Source organism: Rutilus rutilus (assembly GCF_951802725.1).
Source record: "Rutilus rutilus genome assembly, chromosome: 2".
Lineage (NCBI taxonomy): Eukaryota > Metazoa > Chordata > Actinopteri > Cypriniformes > Leuciscidae > Rutilus > Rutilus rutilus.
The window spans coordinates 35,263,073-35,287,628 of NC_140210.1; the positions used below are offsets into that span (position 1 = coordinate 35,263,073).

General features: G+C 40.6%; 1 protein-coding gene across 6 annotated transcripts in view; it reads left to right on the plus strand.

Moving 5' to 3' along the window:
- LOC311280136 (von Willebrand factor A domain-containing protein 7-like) overlaps positions 1 to 24,556 on the plus strand; it is a 47,828-nt gene that overhangs the window by 18,580 nt on the left and 4,692 nt on the right. Inside the window, exons 1-13 of one of the 6 annotated variants that reach the window (XM_084392066.1) lie at positions 716 to 963; positions 3,910 to 3,982; positions 4,344 to 4,529; positions 4,678 to 4,956; positions 7,092 to 7,185; positions 13,404 to 13,532; positions 14,221 to 14,407; positions 14,819 to 14,988; positions 15,936 to 16,048; positions 17,541 to 17,657; positions 17,760 to 17,933; positions 18,084 to 18,216; positions 24,357 to 24,506. In XM_084392066.1, the coding sequence (XP_084248192.1) occupies positions 4,344 to 4,529; positions 4,678 to 4,956; positions 7,092 to 7,185; positions 13,404 to 13,532; positions 14,221 to 14,407; positions 14,819 to 14,988; positions 15,936 to 16,048; positions 17,541 to 17,657; positions 17,760 to 17,933; positions 18,084 to 18,216; positions 24,357 to 24,506 (1,732 nt within the window). In that variant the 5' untranslated portion in view covers positions 716 to 963; positions 3,910 to 3,982. Of the gene's footprint in view, positions 1 to 715; positions 964 to 2,530; positions 2,784 to 3,874; positions 3,983 to 4,343; positions 4,530 to 4,677; positions 4,957 to 7,091; positions 7,186 to 13,403; positions 13,533 to 14,220; positions 14,408 to 14,818; positions 14,989 to 15,935; positions 16,049 to 17,540; positions 17,658 to 17,759; positions 17,934 to 18,083; positions 18,217 to 24,356; positions 24,507 to 24,556 lie in introns of those variants that run through there. The other 5 variants (XM_084392063.1, XM_084392065.1, XM_084392067.1 and 2 more) reach the window with 5 other exon arrangements.

Here is a 24,556-nt window from a genome sequence, read left to right on the forward strand (position 1 = left end):
GAGTAGCCTATTTCTTTTTGTTTTGAATTATTTCGTTTAAAGACATTTCAAGCTTTGTGTATTTGAAGATGAGATGCGCTCCAGTTAACGTACAATGCAAGTGACCGCTCGGGCGCCTCAATGATTAAATTGTCTATTTTGCTTCTTATTTAATCCAGGCAATTGTTTGATGAAAAAATTATTAAAATTAAGATACAATTTATACAAAACGAAATTCACTTTAAAGAAAGGCTTTATACAAAACAAAACCCTAATGAAGTGGTCAAAATTACGTCTGACTCGCTCCATGTCTCTCTACTCGTGCTGTTCACTTTTCATAATCAACATAGGCAGATGGAAAAAAATAACATAACATTAACTAAATGCGCTTTTTTAATGGCAGTAGGCTATAGTTTAAAACAGTACATTAGGCCTAGACTCTCTATTTGTAAAGATTGCTGCACATTCATTTAATTCTGAATTTTGCACACACAAGTTGAAAGGCATTTGTTCAAATCAAGTTCACGGATAATTGTGCGTGCATTTATTATTCATTATGATACTAAAATCATAAAGTAGGCTATGCTATGTACAAAAAATCAGATGAGCCCAGAATATGAACGCAACGTTTAATTACACGTTAAGAATTTTCCTTCCATATAGTAAACCATTATAAGAACGTTTAATTTAATTTAAAAACATCCACATGCCGAGAATCAAGAGCACCATCGTTTACGATGATGTCATGGCAGTAGAGGCGGCAACTAACGATCAGTCCCACCCAGTTTGAAGCGGTACTAACCAACTGCAATGGAAAAGCAACCGAGCTAAAGCGAACCGAACCGTGCCGTACCGAGTCGATTCGTACCACGCAGTGGAAAAGCGAAGCGAGCCGAACCGTTCCGCGCCGAGTCGAACCGTACCGAGCCGAACCGTGCCGTACCCTGCAGTGGAAAAGCGCCAATATGTATGTCATCCGCAGAGGTGGGTAGTAACGAAGTACATTTACTTCGTTACATTTACTTGAGTAGTTTTTTGGAAAAAATGTACTTTTAAGAGTAGATTTGAATGTGGGTACTTATTATTTTTACTCGAGTACATTTCTAATGAAAAAACTGTACTTTTACTTCGTTACGTTGGGCGACGTTCCTCTCGTTACTTTATTTTAATGCAATATGTGTTGTTAAATGCGTAAGTGCGATGTATCTTTTTTTCTGGGCTTGAGCGATGCTCAATTCACAAATGAATCACTCTTTTGAGTCGATTCTGTTCAAAGACTTCATCAAACAAGTTGGCAGATCATAGACTGTAAAAAAATATGGACGTAGTGTCCGTGACGTCACCCGTAGGTTTCTGAAGAGCATTTTTGAAGCCTAAAGTGGGCGGAGCCGGCCGTCGCCATCTTGGCCTTGCGTCACTCCCGGATAACAGAAAATAGGCAAACAGGCGGGGCGTGAGTGGAGCTGAGGAGCCTGGCCTGGCTATCTGAAATCACCTAGCTCGACGTGATCGTTAGTTGATGATGTGAAGCCAATTAAACGTTCCTATTTTTGCCCTTCGAAATATTATAATAGTTAAAAGACATGGCTACAAGTGAGACTGTGTATTACTTCGAGTGTTTGTGTGTGACAGTGATTTATGTGCATACATGTCCGTCAGCGCGGCATCGCTCAAGTTCGTAGAGAGCTTATTCAGTCCATTTTGGCCGCCTCTCAAATGGGTTAAACCATAGATATATTGCCTTTGAAGTGCAAGTAAATGCGCTAGAAAATCCGCGCTCATTCATGTGCATTTATTGCATGGACGGAGAAAGCGCCGACGCCTGCAGGATTTCATCTGACGGTAGCCTATATAAACATATTATAATCCATCTGTTCCGTGAGAGCAGAACGAACGAGTATTTATTGACGTTTTAAATTTGAAAACCCCAAAAAGCAACGAAATTGTCAGACATCCATTAGTGCAGGTTCACGGAGGAAAACAACTGAAATACAGCGCTGGTTGTTCTCTCGAACGATAACGACGGAATCCAAAGACGTGGGCTTTGTAACGTTACCCAAGTATTAAATTGTATGAAATAATCCCGAAAAAAAGCACAAACACTGCAGAGATGGCAAGTTCAGCAGCAACATTTGCTGAGGTGAAGTGACGGCTAGTAACAGCAGCAGACAAACGGCTAGCACTGACAGCGGCAATCCATCTGTCACTCAAGTGGCCACTGGCCACACCCTTAAATTTAAATATTAATCAACTAAACGGACGAGTTATAAAATAATTCACCCCCCTCACAGTTGTTATGAAGGGCAAAATTAGCTGTATAGACCAAAGCCACATAGAGATCCAGGCTGTAAACATATTTTTTTCTGCTGTAAAGTTGGTAATTTTAACATGAGGGAGATACAGATTTGACTCACTTCTGCAGCCAGGCCAAGCGGCCAGTCAATGAATTGCAGTTTAACTCACTTCCGTGTTGGTTTCAAGAGAGAGACGGGGAGGTTGCCGCTTGTGGCAGATCTGTCTATATCGGTTCGCGAATCAGTTTGAATGAACTGTTCAGTTCCTGCACGCACTGAATCGTCTGAAGCGATTTCCAATTCACACTCGACTCGAGTCGTAACAGGAAGATTACATCAAGAGCGTTGGATGAAGTGGCCGTGGACCTACAGTACAGTCAAGTGAGAGCAAATCTGCAAATGCATCATATATTTGCCAGCGATGAAGATCTTTATTAGTTGAACATCTTCGTAAGCTGTCTGTGAATGAATGATTCCACAGGACGATATATTCGATTTAATTTCACTCAGGTAATACATTTTACAACCAAACAGATTATTACACCATGATAGCACTACCAGAAACTATGACATTACCCGTTTTTTGGACATATACATTAATTTATACATTAAATAAGCTACCATTGCCCACCGTTTATGAACACCCGCCATCCCGCGGTAGTTTGTGTGTATTGTTGCGCAGTGGCGTGCGAACTCGACTTGAAAACGAATGCCTTTAATTGCCTGCCGTAGACACAGTTAACCAGTTTAAACATGCTTGCAGAAATATACATTTGATTATATTTTGGAGAACCGACAGAAGAAGATTCGTCGATGTACTTTTTGTTTTTTTTTGTGTTCAGATATTCAGTAGCAGTCATGAGCGCGAGCACATGTGAAGAGTTTTAACTCTTTCTTCTCTGTATCAATTGCATGCCTTTGAATGCAACACTCTGCAGATTCACTTTATTTCGACATTGTCTAATAATCCAAATGTAGTTAAGTTATATTACTATTATACAAACCAAAGGACAGGCAATGGTTTTCTTTTTCTGGCTACAGACGGGAGAAAATGCTTTTTGTTGCAAAGAGAGCCAATCTACTTATGAAAATAATAGCCTAGTCATTTAAATAAAAATAAATAATCGAAATAATATAATTATATATATATGACGACTTGAAATGCAAAAGCCTCTAAGTACCATCTGAAATTTTCTTCTAAAAGAGCATTTTTATCAAGCTTGTACGTTTATGTTCAGTTATTTCACTTAAATGGCAATGAAAAGTACCTATTAATTGTCATTAAAGTGAAATTACTGAACTTAAACATACAAGCTTGATAAAAATGCTTGTTTTAGAAGAAAGTTTCAGATGGCACTCAGAGGCTTTTGCATCTGAAGTCTTCTTCATATATATATATATATATATATATATATATATATATATATATATATATATATATATAAATATAAATATAAATCCAAAGTAAGTTACTCGCTACTTGAGTAGTTTTTTCATTGGATACTTTTTTACTCTTACTCAAGTAACTATTAAGATTATTACTTTTACTTTTACTTTGAGTAAATATTTCTATAAGTACTTGTACTTTTACTTGAGTACAGTTTTTGGGTACTCTACCCACCTCTGGTCATCCGAGCCTAACAAGGACCCATTATCACGGGACAGACAGGAGGAACCGAGACAGATTGAAGGTACCTTGAATGTAGAAGGTAAGAAATAAGGTCTATTATATAGGTTACATTCTATTGTATTCAGTTTTCGATTCTATTATTTATGATTGATACATTGCCTTAGCATAATATATAATATAAATAATATAAATATATAATATGGGCCTATATAGAAACATTTTGTAATAATTTTTAACTTAATTCCGCTCACTTCTCTCTAAAGATTTGAATTCCTTCTTTTTCCTTCAATTTGTCTACTGGTTAAGTTATTTTTTTCCCTAGTGAATAAAAATAAAGAAGATTTTTTCCTTCATTTTTCTTTTTTTGAAAAGCTTTTTTTTTTTTTTTTTTTGCACAGCACGCATTACTAAATTGCTCAATTTTATTCTTCTTGACTCAGATGATCATGAAGTCATTAGTACCCATTGTGGCCCTGATCACACTAGTGTCCAGGGTGCAGGCTTTTGTGTCAGTCGGGGGTAGCGGAAACACCCATGTGACCATTACTGGTTTTGCTGTGATGGAAAATATCAAGGAGGTGTGTAAAGCAGTGGCTGAATCAGAAGGAAGAGAATTCAATCCGACGGTGAGTTTGTGTACAAGTATAGGGGCATACACATAAAAAACACTATAAACATACCATAGAAATTGTGCGATTCTTCTGAAGACAAACAATAGCTTTGTTTTGAGAAATGTTTGATACATTGAATTAAAATGATTCTACTTTAACACAGGGCTCATCACCTGAAGAGCTGCTGCGTGCGTGTCTGGGCACGGCCACAGGTGAGGTTTCAGGTGCCAAGTTCCGTACGGCACTGAATCAGATCTACATGCAGAATGGATTTGTGGACCGTGATTTCATGGGCAGTGCACCACACCACTTCAATAATGAGGCCTTCGCTGAGGGGCGCAACCTCATCATTCAGGGAATTGCAGCCATAAAAGCAAATGTCCGCACTGACAACCTTCAATCTGCCAGAGAAACACTAGGGCGAGTGTGTCACACACTACAGGTGGGTGAGAGGGAGATACAGTCAGTGGCCCTCATTTATCAAAAGTGCGTACACCAAATTTCCAGCGTACACCTGGCGTACACCCAAAACCACGGTGACTTTGAGATTTATCAATATGGACGTTGGCGTACGGCACGCTCAAATCCTACGCCAGCTCAGGAGGTGGTGTACGCACGTTTCGAGTGCGGGAATGCGCAGAAAAACAATTTCTAAAACCACACAACGCACTGACAAACTAAAAGATATGATATATTATGACCCACTGTAAAAAAAAACAACAACAACATAGTAATTATAAACTTAAGTGTTTATTTTTGTGCAACATGGACTTCAATGTTTAATTTGTGTGACTTTACCAAAGCATTTGAATTGTAGGCATATGTATTCCTTAAAGGAGAACTCCGGTCAATTTTAACATTGAGCTCATTTTTTTGTACATTTGGAGTGCTGTCAATACAGAGAACAACGACAAAAATCGGTGTTGCCTACACCGAGTCATTCTATTTTTAAAATCCTGTTTTCGGTGGAAGGCCATAGTAATCGATTGTCGAGTTCACGCGCGTGATCATAGGTACTAAACCTATGCGCGTGAACTCGACAATCGATTACTATGGCCTTCCACCGAAAACAGGATGTAAACAAAGGTATGAGCGCTGGCTGAATTAACTTCATTTTTATTAATATCTCTAACATCTACTGCAGTCAGATCCACTCGTGTTCACTTGGAAGGAATCACTCACATTTTCTGTGCACTTGTAATGACACTTAAAGGATGTTAAGAGGCTAAAAAGCAGGCTTACTACTTGCCCCATTGAAGTCAATAGGGTGCAAATTTTAAAAATAGAATAACTCGGTGTAGGCAACACCGATTTTTGTCGTTGTTCTCTGTATTGACAGCACTCCAAATGTACAAAAAAATGAGCTCAATGTTAAAATTGACCGGAGTTCTCCTTTAAGTTGCGAGCCTGTGCGCTTTACCTGACGTTTCAAGCCTTGTTTATACTTTCGCCTGGCTCCGCAGCGCTAGTCTCCGCAGACTGCGCGCGCAGCTCCCCAAACGGACGAGGCGTTTATATTCGACGCGCTCGCCGTTGTACTATTCTTTGAAACGATGGTTAGGCCAGGGTTAGGCCCGGCAGGTGTGCACGGACTGGGTTTAGTAATGAAAGGCTTTCAATGACCAAAAAAAAAAAAATTCAGACTTACAAAATAATAAAAATGACATTCTTCTTCTTTTAAATAATAATAATAATAATAATAATAATAACGACATTCTTCTTCTAAATAACAATAAGCGTCATTAATAATAAAAATCTAGAAATCAATTTTGTTTCTTTCCACTTCCCTGGTTTTGCTTTCTCTTTCTCAAAGAAGTTTCTCTTCTTTGCCGTCTTCCGTGTGTCCATGGCGTAAAATGAGGGCGTGGGGGGAGCGGAGACTTGAATATATAGGGGCGTGTTATTCTAATGACGCTCGTTTTCAGCCGCGGCATTTATCAAGGGCAGGTATTGCGTACACCTGGATTTCAAAGGTACGCACAGCTTCATAAATCAGGCGATGAGAGGAGTGTAAGCATAATCTTACGCCAATATATACGCCCGTTTCTACGCAAGAATGATAAATGAGGGCCAGTGACTATGACAAGCATATTGCTACAAAATTGCTCAAGGACATGGTTTCACTCATTAACAATGTGTTAACACATTCATAGTTATTATAAGAAATGCTTTTGTTTATGGTTGTCACATGTTTCTTTAAAAGAAACGTTCTCTAGCAAATCAAAAAACTTAAGCTTTCAATATTAATATTATGTTAAACATCCAGTTAATACATTTTGTCAACATTTACTTATATTAAAACACACATAAACAGTCTCATTTCATATAGAACCATACAAAAAATAAAGCATAAACTTTTCTTAATTACCAAGAAAATGGTTTCATGATTACAATTTATTATAAGAAATGCTTGGATGCTGGTTGTGACAATTTTCTCTGAAAGATGTGTTTTCAAGCTAAATTATATATATATATATATATATATATATATATATATAAACTTAAATATAACATAAGCTTTAATAGCATTAATATTATGTTATGCATTATTCTTAATTCTTTTTTTTTTCTTTTCAGGATTTTTACAGCCACAGTAACTGGGTCGAATTAGGAAACAAAAGTCCATATGTCAACCTCATCAGACCAGATCTCAACATTGAGAACATTGCAGGTAGATAAAGCCAGCGGGTAAGATTTATGAGAGAGACTCACATCTGGAAATTAAATGTGATTACACCATTTTTTCAGTGTTGACATGTCCAATGTTCATGTGTAATAGCTCCTAAAAATCAATTCTTTAAATTGAAAACTAGAGATAAGTGAACAGATGACCTGGTGCATAACTGATAATAACAGGTTACACCAGAGAGTACAAATAGTCGGGGAGCCAAAGTCTCAAAAGCTCAATAAAATGGGTTGAACCTGACATGGTCTGTCATACTTTTTATTTGTGTTTTTTTCTGTTAACTTTGACCCTAAGAACCAATAATTGGAGGGTCTGCTCTGCCGGAAATATTGCGAAAAAAAATTGTGGCCATTTTAGTGTATGCACCCTTTATTTTTTATATCAGAAAAATGTGAAAAAATTTTCCCTCAAATCCTCAGTGGGTTTGGTAGGCTGTCAATAAATGCATTCCAGATACAAAGAACACATTTGCTGACAACATCCACTGAAAAAATAACTCTTAAAACACATTTCTACATGATTTTGCATCAATTTAATGCAAAAAAGTAGGCGTTTTCTCACTTTTTTCCCAATATTTTCATCTTTACTTCATTGGCAATGAACTATTCCCCCAAGTTATGACATCAGTCAATATGTCATTCTTTTCACCAAACAGTATACTCATTCCACAGAAAAAAACATAAAAATCCAACCAAAATCAATTGATCTGTGATGATTTCACTAATAGTTGATCAGCAGGCTCAGAACCTCAATAGAATTGTAGGCTACTCTCAAAATTCCGAAAGACATGTAGTCCATGAGCCAGGGGGGTTGATCGGTATCATCGGGGGGGAAAATGCTATCATTGTTATTTGGCAAGGTATACACCCCTAGTATTAGAAAAATCACGATAGCAGTGCAGGGGTGGCAGCGAAGTCACTTTTTTCAGCTTATGAAGTTACTAACCCCCTAAAATAAATTCAGTTTTTGAAATCTGGTGTAAATCTGGTTTAGGCTCATGCTAGGGATATTGTCAATATTCTATAATATGGTGCTTGGTATCGTTGGAAAGGGGACCTTTTAGGCTTTCATTTAAGCCCAGTACTGAATCTGTCTGACAAACACAGAGGTCACATGACTTCTTTAAACCAGAAATAACACACATTTTTTTTAATCAAAATAGAATAGAGCCAATAGAATGGACAAATATAATACCCTAGTCCAGGGCCAAATGTTGTAATAAAAACACTTGTAATTGGTGTAACAAAATGTTTCTATCATGTATTTTGATATTCACCCACTTTCAGTTAGAATGTCAGAAAGTAGCTCCTGCACGGAATATTGATGGATTTTGACAGTTTGACGAGATTGTTGGTTCAGTTGACTGGTTATAACAACACTACCAACTATACCATCTTCAATCAACATCCATTGAGTTCCAGGGGTATTAAAAGTAAGTACAAAATACTTTTTCTCTTGTGCTTGTGAATTGGTGGGGAATAGTGGCAGTAGCTAATGTAAGCTTGGTGTTTTTCACACTTAGTATACTTCTTTTAAACTTAAAATAAGAAAATATACTTTCAGTCTACATTTTATGTACTTCTCAGAAATATACTTAAAAAATGAAAGATCAAAATTAACAGAGCATTTAGTGTTTATTTTCATTGCTAAAAAAAAAAAAAAAACAGTTTTTGGTCCCCAGAGGGTTAAAAACTTTTACGTAGGAGTCTTAGCTTAAGAGCGATTCGGGGCCAATCTGAGAACAACTCTGAGCAAGGAAAAGACAAAAACTTTCATCTTAGCGAGGAGGCGGGGCTGACCCCGTTGCTATGTATGACACAATCTTTTGAAGACTGTGATTGGCTGGTTGTCCAAGAAGGAAAAAAAGAGTGATTTTAAGTATAGGGTCTATTCTAAGCCTTCACTTTGAAATTACATGCGACTGTGTACATTACACACTGCTGCATTGTTGCATTTTCCCAGTTGCCAAATATCGTAATGTAGTGATTACTTTCATTTCTGGCGCTATGGCATTTCTGCGCTGTGTCGGAGATGTTAGCGCGTCTCTAAGATCAGTCACGAACATGATCCCTGCATGATCTAATCTATAGCGTCTTATTAACTCACTGTCATCCATTGTCTGCAACAGATTTCTTCTCCTTCTTCTTTCTGCCATTTTCTCCTCTGCTGAAGAAACTCTTCAGCCTCTTAAAAGTCCTCGTCCGTGCTCCTAACAATTTTGACCTTAAGACCTCTTTTAAGGGTTAAGATGCTTTCTGAATTACTTTTTTCTTTACTGGGATTTTTTCTTTAATTTTAAGAGTAAACGGACACATTTCTAAGAATTTTCTTAAAATTTTGTCACTAGGAGCTACTCTTTGCATTAAGATTCTTTATGAATACGGCCCAGGTATATTTGGCCTGTACTTGAACTCAATCTTTTGATCCAGATATACTTAAAAGAATAATTAAGAATTCAAAGTATACTTGTCTTGTAGTTGTGTTAACTCTTTTGATTGAGTAGTCAATTAAATATACTTTTTTACATAGTTTTTTTCATATACATACAGTCTTATGAAACTTCCATTGTTTGAAAATATTGATAAGAATATTGATATAAAACAGATATGTTTCTAATTCTGCATATCTGAATTTTTGTGTAGGCTAGTCTACTGGTCGTGTATATCAATTTACTCTAATTCTACTTTTTTGTTTAAAATGTTGCCTTTCTTTATGAAACTTACTGACATTCAAGTGTTAAGATTAAAAAAGGATGCATGAAGCTAATAACATGTTTTTAAAATTAAAGTACAGTTAAAGGTATTTTTCAAGTGCAAAAATAATAATGTTACATGTTAAGTGCAAAGTATAATGTTATGTTTACTTAAAGAAAACTTACAAGTACACTTGCAGTATAAACTACGAAACTAGTAGTTTACTGAGAGTACACATCAGTGTGTACTTTCATAAACTAAAAAATGTACTACTTGTATTAAAAAAGTAAACTAGTATACTTATAAGTTCACTTGTAGTACAGATGCATTACAAATGAGAAACCTAGTTGTGTACTTAGTTTACTACTCTTACAAATACTAAAAATACGAAAAGTGAGCCAATTTAGTCCCAAGCAGTATTGAAATAGTACACAATTTTACTACAAGTACACATTGATATTAATATACTTACTACATAAAGTTAAAATTACTAAGTATACTTCATAAAATGAACATGAAGACATGCACTTTTATGATGAAGAGATGCACTTTTATGATGGAGAGATGCACTTTTATAATGGACAGATGCACTTTTATGATGGATAGATGAACTTTTATAATGGAGAGATGGACTTTTATAATGGATAGATGAACTTTTATAATGGAGAGATGGACTTTTATAATGGATAGATTGACTTTTATAATGGATAGATGCACTTTTATAATGGATAGATGGACTTTTATGATGGATAGATGCACTTTTATAATGGATAGATGGACTTTTATAATGGATAGATGCACTTTTATGATGGATAGATGGACTTTTATGATGGAGAGATGGACTTTTATAATGGATAGATTGACTTTTATAATGGATAGATGCACTTTTATGATGGATAGATGCACTTTTATGATGGATAGATGCACTTTTATGATGGATAGATGCACTTTTATAATGGATAGATGGACTTTTAAAATGGATAGATGCACTTTTATGATGGAGAGATGGACTTTTATAATGGATAGATGCACTTTTATGATGGATAGATGCACTTATATGATGGATAGATGCACTTTTATAATGGATAGATGGACTTTTATAATGGATAGATGCACTTTTATGATGGATAGATGGACTTTTATAATGGATAGATGGACTTTTATGATGGAGAGATGGACTTTTATAATGGATAGATGGACTTTTATGATGGAAAGATGCACTTTTATAATGGATAGATGGACTTTTATGATGGAGAGATGCACTTTTATAATGGATAGATGGACTTTTATGATGGAGAGATGGACTTTTATGATGGATAGATGCACTTTTATAATGGATAGATGGACTTTTATGATGGATAGATGCACTTTTATGATGGATAGATGGACTTTTATAATGGACAGATGCACTTTTATGATGGATAGATGCACTTTTATAATGGATAAATGCACTTTTATGATGGATAGATGCACTTTTATAATGGATAAATGCACTTTTATGATGGATAGATGCACTTTTATAATGGATAGATGGACTTTTATGATGGAGAGATGGACTTTTATAATGGACAGATGCACTTTTATAATGGATAAATGCACTTTTATGATGGATAGATGCACTTTTATAATGGAGAGATGGACTTTTAGAATGGATAGATGGACTTATGATGGAGAGATGCACTTTTATAATGGATAGATGGACTTTTATGATGGAGAGATGGACTTTTATGATGGAGAGATAGACTTTTATAATGGACAGATGCACTTTTATAATGTATAATTGCACTTTTATGATGGATAGATGCACTTTTATAATGGAGAGATGGACTTTTAGAATGGATAGATGGACTTATGATGGAGAGATGGACTTTTATGATGGAGTGATGGACTTTTATAATGGACAGATGCACTTTTATAATGGATAGATGCACTTTTATGATGGATAGATGCACTTTTATGATGGATAGATGCACTTTTATGATGGATAGATGGACTTTTAGAATGGATAGATGCACTTTCAGAATGGATATACAATAATAGGTTTTTACAGCGATTGATTCCAACAATCTTTTCACAAAACTGACAAAACCTTGTCAAAATCCATCAACATTCAGTGCATGAGCTACTTTCTGACATTCTAACTGAAAGTGGGTAAATATCAAAATACATGATAGAAACATTTTGTTGTTTTTATTACAACATTTGGCCCTGGACTAAGGGTATTCTATTTGTCCATTCTATTGGCTCTATTCTATTTTGAAGACTTGAGCTGGCTGCACAAGTCTAATTTAAGGCTCTCACAAATAAATAGTCTGGGTATATTATACATTTTCTGGAGTCATCAGAGTGCCTTGAGTATTGAAGTTGTTGACTTTTGTGTCCGTGGTGTTCTTTCATGCCACAGGGATAAAATAAAGCATACAGTTTAGGCGGAAATTGTGAAAAAATTTGTGTTATTTCTGGTTTAAAGAAGTCATGTGACCTCTGTGTTTGTCAGACAGATTCAGTACTTGGCTTAAATGCCTAAAAGGTCCCCTTTCCAGCGACACCAAGCACCATATTATAGAATATTGACAATATCCCTAGCATGAGCCTAAACCAGATATACACCAGATTTCAAAAACTGAATTTATTTTAGGGGGTTAGTAACTTCATAAGCTGAAAAAAGTGACTTCGCTGCCACCCCTGCACTGCTATCGTGATTTTTCTAATACTAGGGGTGTATACCTTGCCAAATAACAATGATAGCATTTTCCCCCCCGATGATACCGATCAACCCCCCTGGCTCATGGACTACATGTCTTTCGGAATTTTGAGAGTAGCCTACAATTCTATTGAGGTTCTGAGCCTGCTGATCAACTATTAGTGAAATCATCACAGATCAATTGATTTTGGTTGGATTTTTATGATTTTTTCTGTGGAATGAGTATACTGTTTGGTGAAAAGAATGACATATTGACTGATGTCATAACTTGGGGGAATAGTTGATTGCCAATGAAGTAAAGATGAAAATATTGGGAAAAAAGTGAGAAAACGCCTAATTTTTTGCATTAAATTGATGCAAAATCATGTAGAAATGTGTTTTAAGAGTTATTTTTTCAGTGGATGTTGTCAGCAAATGTGTTCTTTGTATCTGGAATGCATTTATTGACAGCCTACCAAACCCACTGAGGATTTGAGGGAAAAAATCATTTTTCACATTTTTCTGATAAAAAATAAAGGGTGCATACACTAAAATGGCCACAATTTTTTTCCGCAATATTTCCGGCACAGCAGACCCTCCAATTATTGGTTCTTAGGGTCAAAGTTAACAGAAAAAAACACAAATAAAAAGTATGACAGACCATGTCAGGTTCAACCCATTTTTGAGACTTTGGCTCCCCGACTAATATCATATTGTATGAGATTAATCTGTTGACTGTTCCTAAACAGCAATTAAGTAAATTAAGTGCGTGTTTGTGATTTATGTGTGTTGTATACTGCTGTAGATATGTATTTGTTCATGTGCAGAAGTTGCAATGCCAACATGCAGTGACTGTGCCAGTGGTACCTGTCCAAACCAGCTGCTGCCTGCTATTCTGAATGGGAAGTACCTCACTTCAGGATACATGGGCTTGTTCTCCTCTGACAAACCTCCAGGTGAGGAAACATATATAGGTTTATACCAGAAACACGCATGGGCATATATACTGTAAAAATGTAAGGTGAAGTCAAAATGTATAAGTAACTACTTCCACTGCTTTATTAAGCTAACAGATTAACTTACAACAAACGCTGGTGTTTTATCAGCTTCTTAGAACGAGTGGTTTTAGGTTGTTATGTGTAAACAACTGAAAAATATTTTCCGCCTCCCATGCCGGAGACACTGGTTCGAGTCCCACTCAAAGCGGGGAGAGTAGGACTGGAGGGGTTATATTGGTGCTGTGACCCGGATGGGAGTGAGGTTTAGGGGGGTGAGTGTAACGAAGGCCAGACAGAGAGAGCTGTGCAGGTAAACCTCACTCCCCTGATCTCAAGAGGTACACTAGCAACTGACACTAGAAACTCCTATCTTTAATGTCCTTGTTAGTGTGCCCGCCATCCACTCGAAGCGGAGCAAGACCTGAGGGGTTACATGAGCAGAGGCTGTATTAACTGAAACATTTCTAACTTTTACCAAATTTGAAAATATATCAACAGACAATTCAAAATGTCTTTGACAGATAAAAAATAAGATATCATCTGCGTTTCCCCACTTAAGAAACATTTTACAAAAGGAGAGAAAAATACTTTTAAATATTCTTAAGTGGCACAATTTCATTGTTTGTCTTTTATGCGTGTGTGAAAGGTAAATGTAGCCATGGTGGGGAGACTGATCTCAGCAGTACCCAGAATCCTCGAGGTGGGATCAGTAAAGATGAACGCCGTTCCCATAATGCTGGTCTACACAATAATGCTGTGAACCTGGCATCTGAAGCCACCCTGGAGCTGCTGGAGGACATATGTGAAGCTGTAGGAAACAAGGACTACCTTCGGTATGGGGATAAATTCCTTTCTTAAACATTTAAGAGATATTATTACTTGCAAAGCTGGGAGCAAAATGTCAAGTTCTCTTAACAACCTGTTTTCTACACTACAATACTTTTACAATTAAAATGATGATTTCTGATGGATCATGTGACACTAAAGACTGGACTCATTACAGCAATAAATTACATTTTAAAATATATTCAAACAGAAAACAGTCATTTATCATATTATAATATTTCAAAATAGTGCTGTTTTGCTGTATTCTTGATCAAATAAACGTAGCCTTGGTGAGCATGTGGATAAGATCGACCCCAAACTTTTGAATGGTAGTGTATGTGGCATTCCTAATTTGAAAGTCTAAATAATATATATCACTAAAATCCATTAACCAGAATAATAATCTTTTCCTCCATCAGGCTGATGGGTATTGCACGATCTGCAGTGCTGGCTTTTGTGATTGACACCACAGGCAGTATGGGGAACGACATTGCAGAAGCCAAAAGAGTCGCCTTCAACATCATTGACAGTAAGAAAGGAACTCAAGATGAACCATCTGAATATATTCTGGTGCCGTTTAATGATCCAGGTGAGTGCAAAAAGGGTTTCCATTAAGCATTGGAATACGTAGCACATAGAAATACTTGGTAAAAATAAACCTTCTTAATTACACTAAACTGTTTTATTGAAACTTTTCATTACTGAATGCAATTTATAGCTGCAGTCCCTAACTTTTTTTGTGTTGAAAATTGACTAAATCATGAACCCATTTTCCAAACCGTGTTTTTGTCTTATTCTGAATCACTACTGAACACCTATAATAAGTGTTTATATTTTGACTATTTTAGATCGGTCGGGCCAAGTAGCCAAGTAGCCCACTACCTGCGTGACTCGTCATAGACATAAACAGATGTATGCAGTTCTGTGTATTAACCTCTAGAGCACTAAAAGTTATGGACTGCAGCTTTATAATAGGTTTATTTTAATAGCATCATTTGTTTGTCATCTTCAGTTTTTCCCCACAAAGTTTGTTGTTCTCAGTGAAGAAAACATGCAGTTCTGCCTTAATAAGGTACTTTGGTCACACTTTAGATTAGGGTCCAATTCTCACTATTATCTACGCCATTTGCCTCAATAAACTCCTAATTACTGCTATTAATAGTTAGTAGGGTACTTGCTAAGTGTAGGTATTGGGTAGGATTAAGCGATGTAGAATATGGTCATGCAGAATAATGCATTTAATATGTCCTTTATATGTACTAATAAACAGCCAATATCCAAGTAAAATGCATGCTAATAAACAACTAGTTAAAAGTGAGAATTGGACCCTAAACTAAAGTGTAACCAGTACTTTTTGGAACAGCCTTCATTTTGATAATGTGCCTATATAGTGCCTTAAATTGTTGCCTCTGTAGGCAGCTCGCTTTGAATTTGGAAAAGAGCAATGATGTACTTTTTTTACTCTTATTATGGCAAAAGTGATCTATTTGTTTTTTTTACAGATACTATTTGTATGAATTCTGTGTGTATTTGCAGATTTTGGACCACTAATAAGAACCACGGACCCAGATATAATGAAGTCAGAGATCTCCAAGCTCAAAGCTAATGGAGGAGGAGACACCCCAGAAATGTGCCTATCAGGACTTCAGGTACTGTGTTGTGTGGCCTTTTAGCCAATCAGCTCAATCGTCATATCTGATTAGCAACCACAATAGTCTCTAGTTAGAACTAATATTAGAATATTAAATATTATAATGAATATTATACACTCACCTAAAGGATTATTAGGAACACCATACTAATACTGTGTTTGACCCCCTTTCGCCTTCAGAACTGCCTTAATTCTACGTGGCATTGATTCAACAAGGTGCTGAAAGCATTCTTTAGAAATGTTGGCCCATATTGATAGGATAGCATCTTGCAGTTAATGATTTGTGGGGATGCACATCCAGGGCACGAAGCTCCCGTTCCACCACATCCCAAAGATGCTCTATTGGGTTGAGATCTGGTGATTGTGGGGGCCATTTTAGTACAGTGAACTCATTGTCATGTTCAAGAAACCAATTTGAAATGATTCGAGCTTTGTGACATGGTGCATTATCCTGCTGGAAGTAGCCATCAGAGGATGGGTACATGGTGGTCATAAAGGGATGGACATGGTCAGAAACAATGCTCAGGTAGGCCGTGGCATTTAAACGATGCCCAATTGGCACTAAGGGGCCTAAAGTGTGCCAAGAAAACATCCCCCACACCATTACACCACCACCACCAGCCTGCACAGTGGTAACAAGGCATGATGGATCCATGTTCTCATTCTGTTTACGCCAAATTCTGACTCTACCATCTGAATGTCTCAACAGAAATCGAGACTCATCAGACCAGGCAACATTTTTCCAGTCTTCAACTGTCCAATTTTGGTGAGCTCGTGCAAATTGTAGCCTCTTTTTCCTATTTGTAGTGGAGATGAGTGGTACCCGGTGGGGTCTTCTGCTGTTGTAGCCCATCCGCCTCAAGGTTGTGCGTGTTGTGGCTTCACAAATGCTTTGCTGCATACCTCGGTTGTAACGAGTGGTTATTTCAGTCAAAGTTGCTCTTCTATCAGCTTGAATCAGTCGGCCCATTCTCCTCTGACCTCTAGCATCAACAAGGCATTTTCGCCCACAGGACTGCCGCATACTGGATGTTTTTCCCTTTTCACACTATTCTTTGTAAACCCTAGAAATGGTTGTGCGTGAAAATCCCAGTAACTGAGCAGACTGTGAAATACTCAGGCCGGCCCGTCTGGCACCAACAACCATGCCACGCTCAAAATTGCTTAAATCACCTTTCTTTCCCATTCTGACATTCAGTTTGGAGTTCAGGAGATTGTCTTGACCAGGACCACACCCCTAAATGCATTGAAGCAACTGCCATGTGATTGGTTGATTAGATAATTGCATTAATGAGAAATTGAACAGGTGTTCCTAATAATCCTTTAGGTGAGTGTAGATAATCTGTGAACCTTCATCCACAACTAAATTGTCTGTATTAAGATCCATTCTCAGTTTGGTCAAAACACTAGCAGGAACATTACAAGGAATCAGTTTTGATTGACCACTCTACCTGGTTCTTCTCCTTTCTAACCTTCTGTCTCTTCCACAGTTGGCTCTAACAGGCGCTTCCTCCTCCTCGCATATATATGTGTTCACCGACGCTCCACCAAAGGATACATACCTGGAGAAAACCATCACAGCCCTCATCCGCAGCACCAAGTCTACGGTAATCTCTCTAACATTGTTTTAGTTTCAGTCTTTGCCATCAACTTTTTAACCAGGCCTCCGTTAGTTTCCCACTTTTCCATCCCTCCCCCTCTCTTTTCAGGTGTCGTTCTTCATGACAAAATCAAGCAGGAGGAGAAGGGCATTGAAGGCATCGTCAGAGTTTCAGGTGTATTATGACGTGGCCTTGGCCTCTGGAGGACAAGCCATTGCGATCTCCAAATCCAGCATCTCTCAAGCCACTGATATCATTGTTGATACCTCTACTTCAGCCCTGGTATGATCAGCATTTTTATAAAATGTATCCAAATATTTTTAATTGTAAACATCTCACAAACAAAACAGTTATAACAGCTTACTGGTATAAATGAATAAAGCCAAAGTTTTTTCCTTGCAAATGTTTGCACACTCTTTCTTTTTCTGTCAGGTGACAATTCTTCAGCGCTCCAGGGATCCAGGACGTGTGGAGAGTTTCTCCTTCCTACTAGATGAGTCTGTGTCCAACACTACTATCTACATCACAGGAAGTAGCCTCACATTCAACCTACGCAGCCCGACAGGTAAATTCAGAGGCACTTTAAATTGCAAATTTAACAATTAACTAATTAACAATACATTTATTTTACAATTTACAGACCCTATTAGCTGTTAAATTAAGACAAGCTGTCAAACATATTGAATTTCAGCTATCCCAACTAATTTAGATTATCTTCATTTCATCTTAGTCCAGGATAAGTCATAGTGTCATGCACGTTTTACCCAGGCTGCAAACAACTCTAAACATGAAATCTGTAACAGAAGATGAAATGAAAATCTGGTTTAGTCTCATGAAAGTGTGGTGGCAGCAACAGTACGTTGCACTGACTATATCTAATCTCTCCTAATGTTTTGGATGGCAATAGCAAGAAAAACCTAGAAAACTCTGAAAACTAAATTAAAACGTACTCGGTTACTAACGTAACCTCGGTTCTCTCTAGAAGAGGGAACGAGTACTGTGTTTTTGTAAAAACGCTACGGGAAAAACTCTTTTTCACGAAATACTGAAGCAAAAAATTATCCTTAATTTTCATACATGTAAAGCGCGTTGCAGCAGTACTCAGCTATGGCGAGACGGCTTGCTCGCTTATTGGCTGCTCTGCAGCAACTGCATAAGCCTATCGAGCGAGGCCTGAGGTGACGTCAGGCCAATGAGGGCGCTTCGCGCCCTCCTAGCCATTTCCCGCCGAGACGGGTGTGGCTAACCTCTATATAAGGAGCTCGAAAAGGCTGATTCACTTGATTTTCATCACCAAAGCGAACCAGAGTGAACCGTACGCACGGCAGAGAATGCAGTACTCGTTCCCTCTTCTAGAGAGAACCGAGGTTACGTTCTCTTACGAGAGTCCTCTCGTACTGCGTTTTTGTAAAAACGCTACGGGAACCCCTTGTAAAATGCCGTGCGTGCTGGGATAAAGACACCGATCACTGGAAGCTAAACCAGGTGTACAGTGCATAACCACCAGATAGACTCACAAAGAGTCTGGGAATAAGGGAGGGGGACCTTAATTCCCTATACTGTAGCATCCGCAGATGTAAAATATGACCTCCCAGAGAGAGTCTAGAGACAAGAGGGGATTACCTCCGTCCTTAAATGGTCGCGTCAGCAGACGCGAATATGACATCACATAGACAGGGTGGGGGAACCTGAACTAAATGTGGGAAATGTGGGTCTTACACACTTCTGCCCATAAGACAGTCGGCAGCGCGTTGCGCATGCGATTTCAGTGTTCTAGTTAGACAGCTGAATCGACTACACCGATAGTAGCTTAGCCTGCAAGGCGGGAACCTCTAGGTTGTAAAACCTAATAAATGTAGACGGCGAGGCCCAGCCCGCCGCCGTACATATATCCTGTAAGGAAATCCCGCTGGACCAAGCCCACGAGGAGGCGACGCCCCTCGTGGAGTGCGCTCTAACTCCCAACGGGCACTGGAGGCCCTTGACAGTATAAGCCAGCTCTATGGCGTCAACTATCCATCTGGATAAGCTCTGTTTCGAAACAGCCATTCCCTTGGAACGTCCACTGAACGAGACAAAGAGCTGCTCAGTCTGTCTGAAGACAGCAGAGCTGGACACGTAAGCTCTTAAAGCCCTAATGGGGCAAAGAAAACTTGAGTCCCCTTCCTCACTTGATCCCGGCAGGGCAGACAGGGAGATAACCTGAGCCCGAAACGGTGTGTTGAGGGACTTTGGCACATAGCCATGCTTAGGTTTGAGTATGACTTTAGAGTCATTAGGTCCAAACTCTAAGCACGCTGGGCTCACGGAGAGCGCGTGCAGGTCGCCTATGCGCTTCACAGAAGCGAAAGCCATCAAAAACACTGTTTTGAAAGACAAATGTTTGAGGCTAATAGATTGGATAGACTCGAAAGGGGCACCTTTCATGGCCGCCAATACCGTAGAAAGGTCCCACATAGGGACTGAAGGAGGTCTGGGTGGATTCAGCCTCCTAGCTCCCCTGAGGAAGCGGATGACTAAATCGTTCCTTCCTAGTGACTGACCCAGCGTTGTTCCAGAGAACGCTGTAATGGCCGCCACATAAACTTTGAGCGTGGAAGGGGATCTGCCCTTATCCAACAGCTCCTGTAGGAAGGAGAGAACCTCCGTCACCTCACAATCGGAAGGTGATAGGCTCCGAGCTGCACACCAGCCGGAGAAAACCGACCACTTTGAGGCATAAAGCCGCCGAATCGACGGTGCTCTGGCCTGAGTGATGGTATTTATCACTCCCTCTGCGAGGTCAACGGATATTCGTTGAGCGCCCACACGTGAAGGGACCACAGCTCCGGGTGTGGGTGCCAAATCGAGCCCCCGGCCTGCGAGAGGAGATCTCTCCTCAATGGCACTGGCCATGGAGCGATGTCTGGCTGAAGAACTGGTGATGCTGAGGCCATGAGACCCAGCATCCTTTGAAACGTCCTGAGCGGGGTAGTTGCGCCGCAGCGGAAGGATCTCGCCGCGCGCTGAATGTGCAGCACGCGCTCTGGCGACAGCCGCGCTGTCATAGACTGTGAGTCCAGAATGGTACCCAGAAACGAAATCGTTTGACTGGGGTTCAGTGAACTCTTCGTCCAATTGACCGTGATACCAAGATTCTCGAGGTGATCGAGTAAAATGGTTCTGTGCTCCACGAGCTGTGATCGTGATTGAGCTAGGGTCAGCCAGTCGTCCAAATAGTTCAGCACTCGCATGCCTCTGAGTCTGAGAGGGGCGAGCGCTGCGTCCATGCATTTCGTAAATGTACGAGGTGCCAGGGACAAGCCGAAAGGCAGGACTGTATACTGGTATGTCTGACCCTCGAAGGCGAATCTCAAGTATCGCCTGTGATGTGACGCTATCTGTATTTGAAAATATGCGTCCTTCAGATCTATTGACATAAACCAGTCTCCTCGGCGAACATGCGCGAGGATTTTCCTGGTCGTGAGCATTTTGAAACTGCGTTTCACTAATGCTTTGTTCAGCCGTCTTAGATCCAGTATGGGTCTGATACCACCGTCCTTTTTGGGGACTAGAACGTATCTGCTGTATAGCCCCCCTTCGCTTTGAGCTTGGGGTACATGCTCTATCGCCCCTTTGCCTATCAGTTTTGATATTTCGGCGTGAAGTAGGTGTGCTACTTCTAAAATCACCGTAGTTTCGACGCGCGCTGTGAAGCGGGGAGGGCGTCGACAAAACTGTAGCGAGAAGCCTCTCTTTATAATGCCTAGCACCCAGTCCGAAACCCCTGGAAGCGCTGCCCATGCTTCTGCATGGCTGGCTAAGGGCTGGATGCGAAGCGCGCTCTGTTCGCCGTGCGACAGAGGTGCTTCGGGGCGCAATAACATAGGCGTTATGCCTGTGGCATTCGAGGCGGAGGGCGCGCTTATTACAGCGGGCAGAGCGCTCGTCCTCGACCTTACTACAGTGCTTAACTGAGTAAGGGGGGCTGAGACAGTCTCGCGGGACTCATGTCTGCGAGTAAATGTGGGCGGGGAGCGGGCACATTCACTGCTTTGGACGCGCTGCCTGCCTGAGCAGAGCGAGCGCGCACAGGTCTCATTTTACAGAGAGCCTGTGGTCTGTGAGACATAGTGTTTGTGGGCACTGGGAAGTGGGCACTTTCACTATATTGGAAGCACAATCGACCTGAGTCGATTTTATGTGCGCGAGCCCTAAGTGTAGGGCTGTGCTTGTGTGTAGGGATGGGCACTGAGGAGTGGGCATCGACACTACATTTATAGCACCATCGGCCGTGGCCGGGATTCAGTTAACGCGAGTGTTTGTTTGCAAGCATGCGGGTAGCATGACATGCAATATCAACATTTTCAGACGCACTCGACCTCGCCGCGGTGTTTAACCGAGTGAGGGAGGGCTGGGCGAGTCCCGTGGGACATGCAATGTCTGTGAGTGAATGTGGGCTCGGAAGAGCGGGCACATTTACTGCATTGAGCGCACTGTCTGCCTGAGCAGAGCGAGTGCGGAAAGGCTTCTTTTTATAGAAAACCATGAGACATGCAGAACATAGTGTTTGTGGGCGCTAGCAGCGGGCACGTTACTATGTTGTGAGCGCGATCGACCTGAGTCGATTTTATGAGCGCGGGCCCTGTATGAAGGGCTGTGCTTGTGTGTGAGGATGGGCAGGCATCTTCTCTACACATATAGCAGTAGAACGGTTTTTGTGTGCAGGCAAACGGGCACGGGTATACCACGTGCTCGTCGGCTGCAAAAATTCACATCTGCAGTCGCCTTCCAGGGGACTGACAGAGCAAATTGTATGTGACGGCATAAATTTTTCAGCCGGCGGACCCGGAAACCGAACCCGGGTCGACTGCACAATAGGCTATGAATCTACCACTGGACCACAGAAGAAGACACATAGACTTTCAGTTATCGCGAGTATTAAACACACTAGCGTTCATTTGCAGGCATGCGTGTAGCACAACATGCAATACTGACATATTCAGACGCCTGAAAAGTGCCAGAATGTGAGAAGAGAGGATAACGCCCGGTCTCAGCGGGGCTAAAGCACTCCATTCTCTTTTCGCCAGTGACGCACGGGAACCGTAGAAACTGTGTTCGGTTGCAGGCAAGCAGGTACCACGCGCTTGCTGGCTGCAAAAATGTACCTCTGCAGTCGCCCTCAGGGGACTGACAGAGTGAAGCATTAGCGGCATAATTATATGGGATTCGAACCCCGGTCGTCCGTGCAATAAACCTAACATTCCACCACTGAGCCACAGGGGGATACAGGTTTTTGGATGCGTTGAGCGTCAACATTCTACAGCGGTTGCTAGCAGGCGTACGCTTGCTGCAAATGACATTTCCAGTCGCCGACAGGGAACTGGGAAATGTAAGAGAAAAGAGGCCAGTACACAACAAACACACTTTTCTCCTTTCGCCGGTGAATGACGCGCAGAGGCAGGGTAGTTTTTCTTGTAATGTAAAGAAAACTAACCCCGACCGTCCGCTTCCAGGAGGAGCAGCCTCGGAGAAGGATGCCAGGTGAGTCCTCAGAGTCACCCTTTTTTTCCTTCTCCCCCGACGCGGCCTCGGAAACGACTTCCTCTGATGAAGCGGCGGCAGACTGCGGGCGCTGAGCATCAGGAAGAGATTCAGGAAAAGCCGGTGAAGCAGGCGGGCGAACCGGCGAGCTTGGTCGGGCTGGAGCGGGTTCCGGGACCCGCTGCGAGCGGCGCTTCTTACGGCGCGGCAGCGCGGCGGGGAATGCAGGCTCTGAGAATGATGCCAGGCGAGTCCGCAGAGTCACCATAGGCAAAAGCTCGCAGTGAGGGCAGCCGCCGTCAGCGACCGCGAGCGCTGCATGGTCCTCACCCAAACAGGAGACGCAGATGACATGGCGGTCTCCCTCGGTGAGTGGGGCTCGGCACGAGCCGCATGAAGGCATCTTTAAAAAGACGCAGCTCTTTTAGGGGGTGAGTGTCGCGGGGCGAACACACACACACACACACACACACACACACACACACACACAAGAACAGTAGAATAATAGAAAGGATATGGCGTCGGAAAGCGCAGCAGGTACGGCTGTAGAAGGCGGCGTTGGCCAGCGGCTTCGAGGGCTCGTCCCGCTGAAGTGCTTGCCTCAGACGACGCTTTGCTTCCTCGTGATCCAGCGATGTGAGAGCTTCGCTGAAGAGATGAAAATCAAGTGAATCAGCCTTTTCGAGCTCCTTATATAGAGGTTAGCCACACCCGTCTCGGCGGGAAATGGCTAGGAGGGCGCGAAGCGCCCTCATTGGCCTGACGTCACCTCAGGCCTCGCTCGATAGGCTTATGCAGTTGCTGCAGAGCAGCCAATGAGCGAGCAAGCCGTCTCGCCATAGCTGAGTACTGCTGCAACGCGTTTTACATGTATGAAAATTAAGGATAATTTTTTGCTTCAGTATTTCGTGAAAAAGAGTTTTTCCCGTAGCGTTTTTACAAAAACGCAGTACGAGAGGACTCTCGTAAGAGAACTAACAATGTTAGAGTGAAATATTAGAAGTTATAAAAAAATAAAATAAAAAAATAAATAAATTAAAACTAGAAAAACTTGTGAATTGATTATATTATATTGTGCTGTACTCATTTGATTGATTGTTGATTGTTATTATGCACAGCTTCAATATAAGATATAAAAGTAAGTTCCTTCACTATTATCTAATGGGATGCACTTGCTTCCAGGTGTCTCTCAATCTAACACTGTTTCCAACGGACCTCTGGGAACAATTCAGAGTGTAGGAAACCTGCAACGGATCCAATTAAATGAAACTGAGATGGGCCTGTGGCACATTGACATGACGACAACTCGGGCCTACACCATAAAAGTGATTGGTGAGCCATCATGTACACATTTAATAAACCAATGAAAAACAAAGACTGAA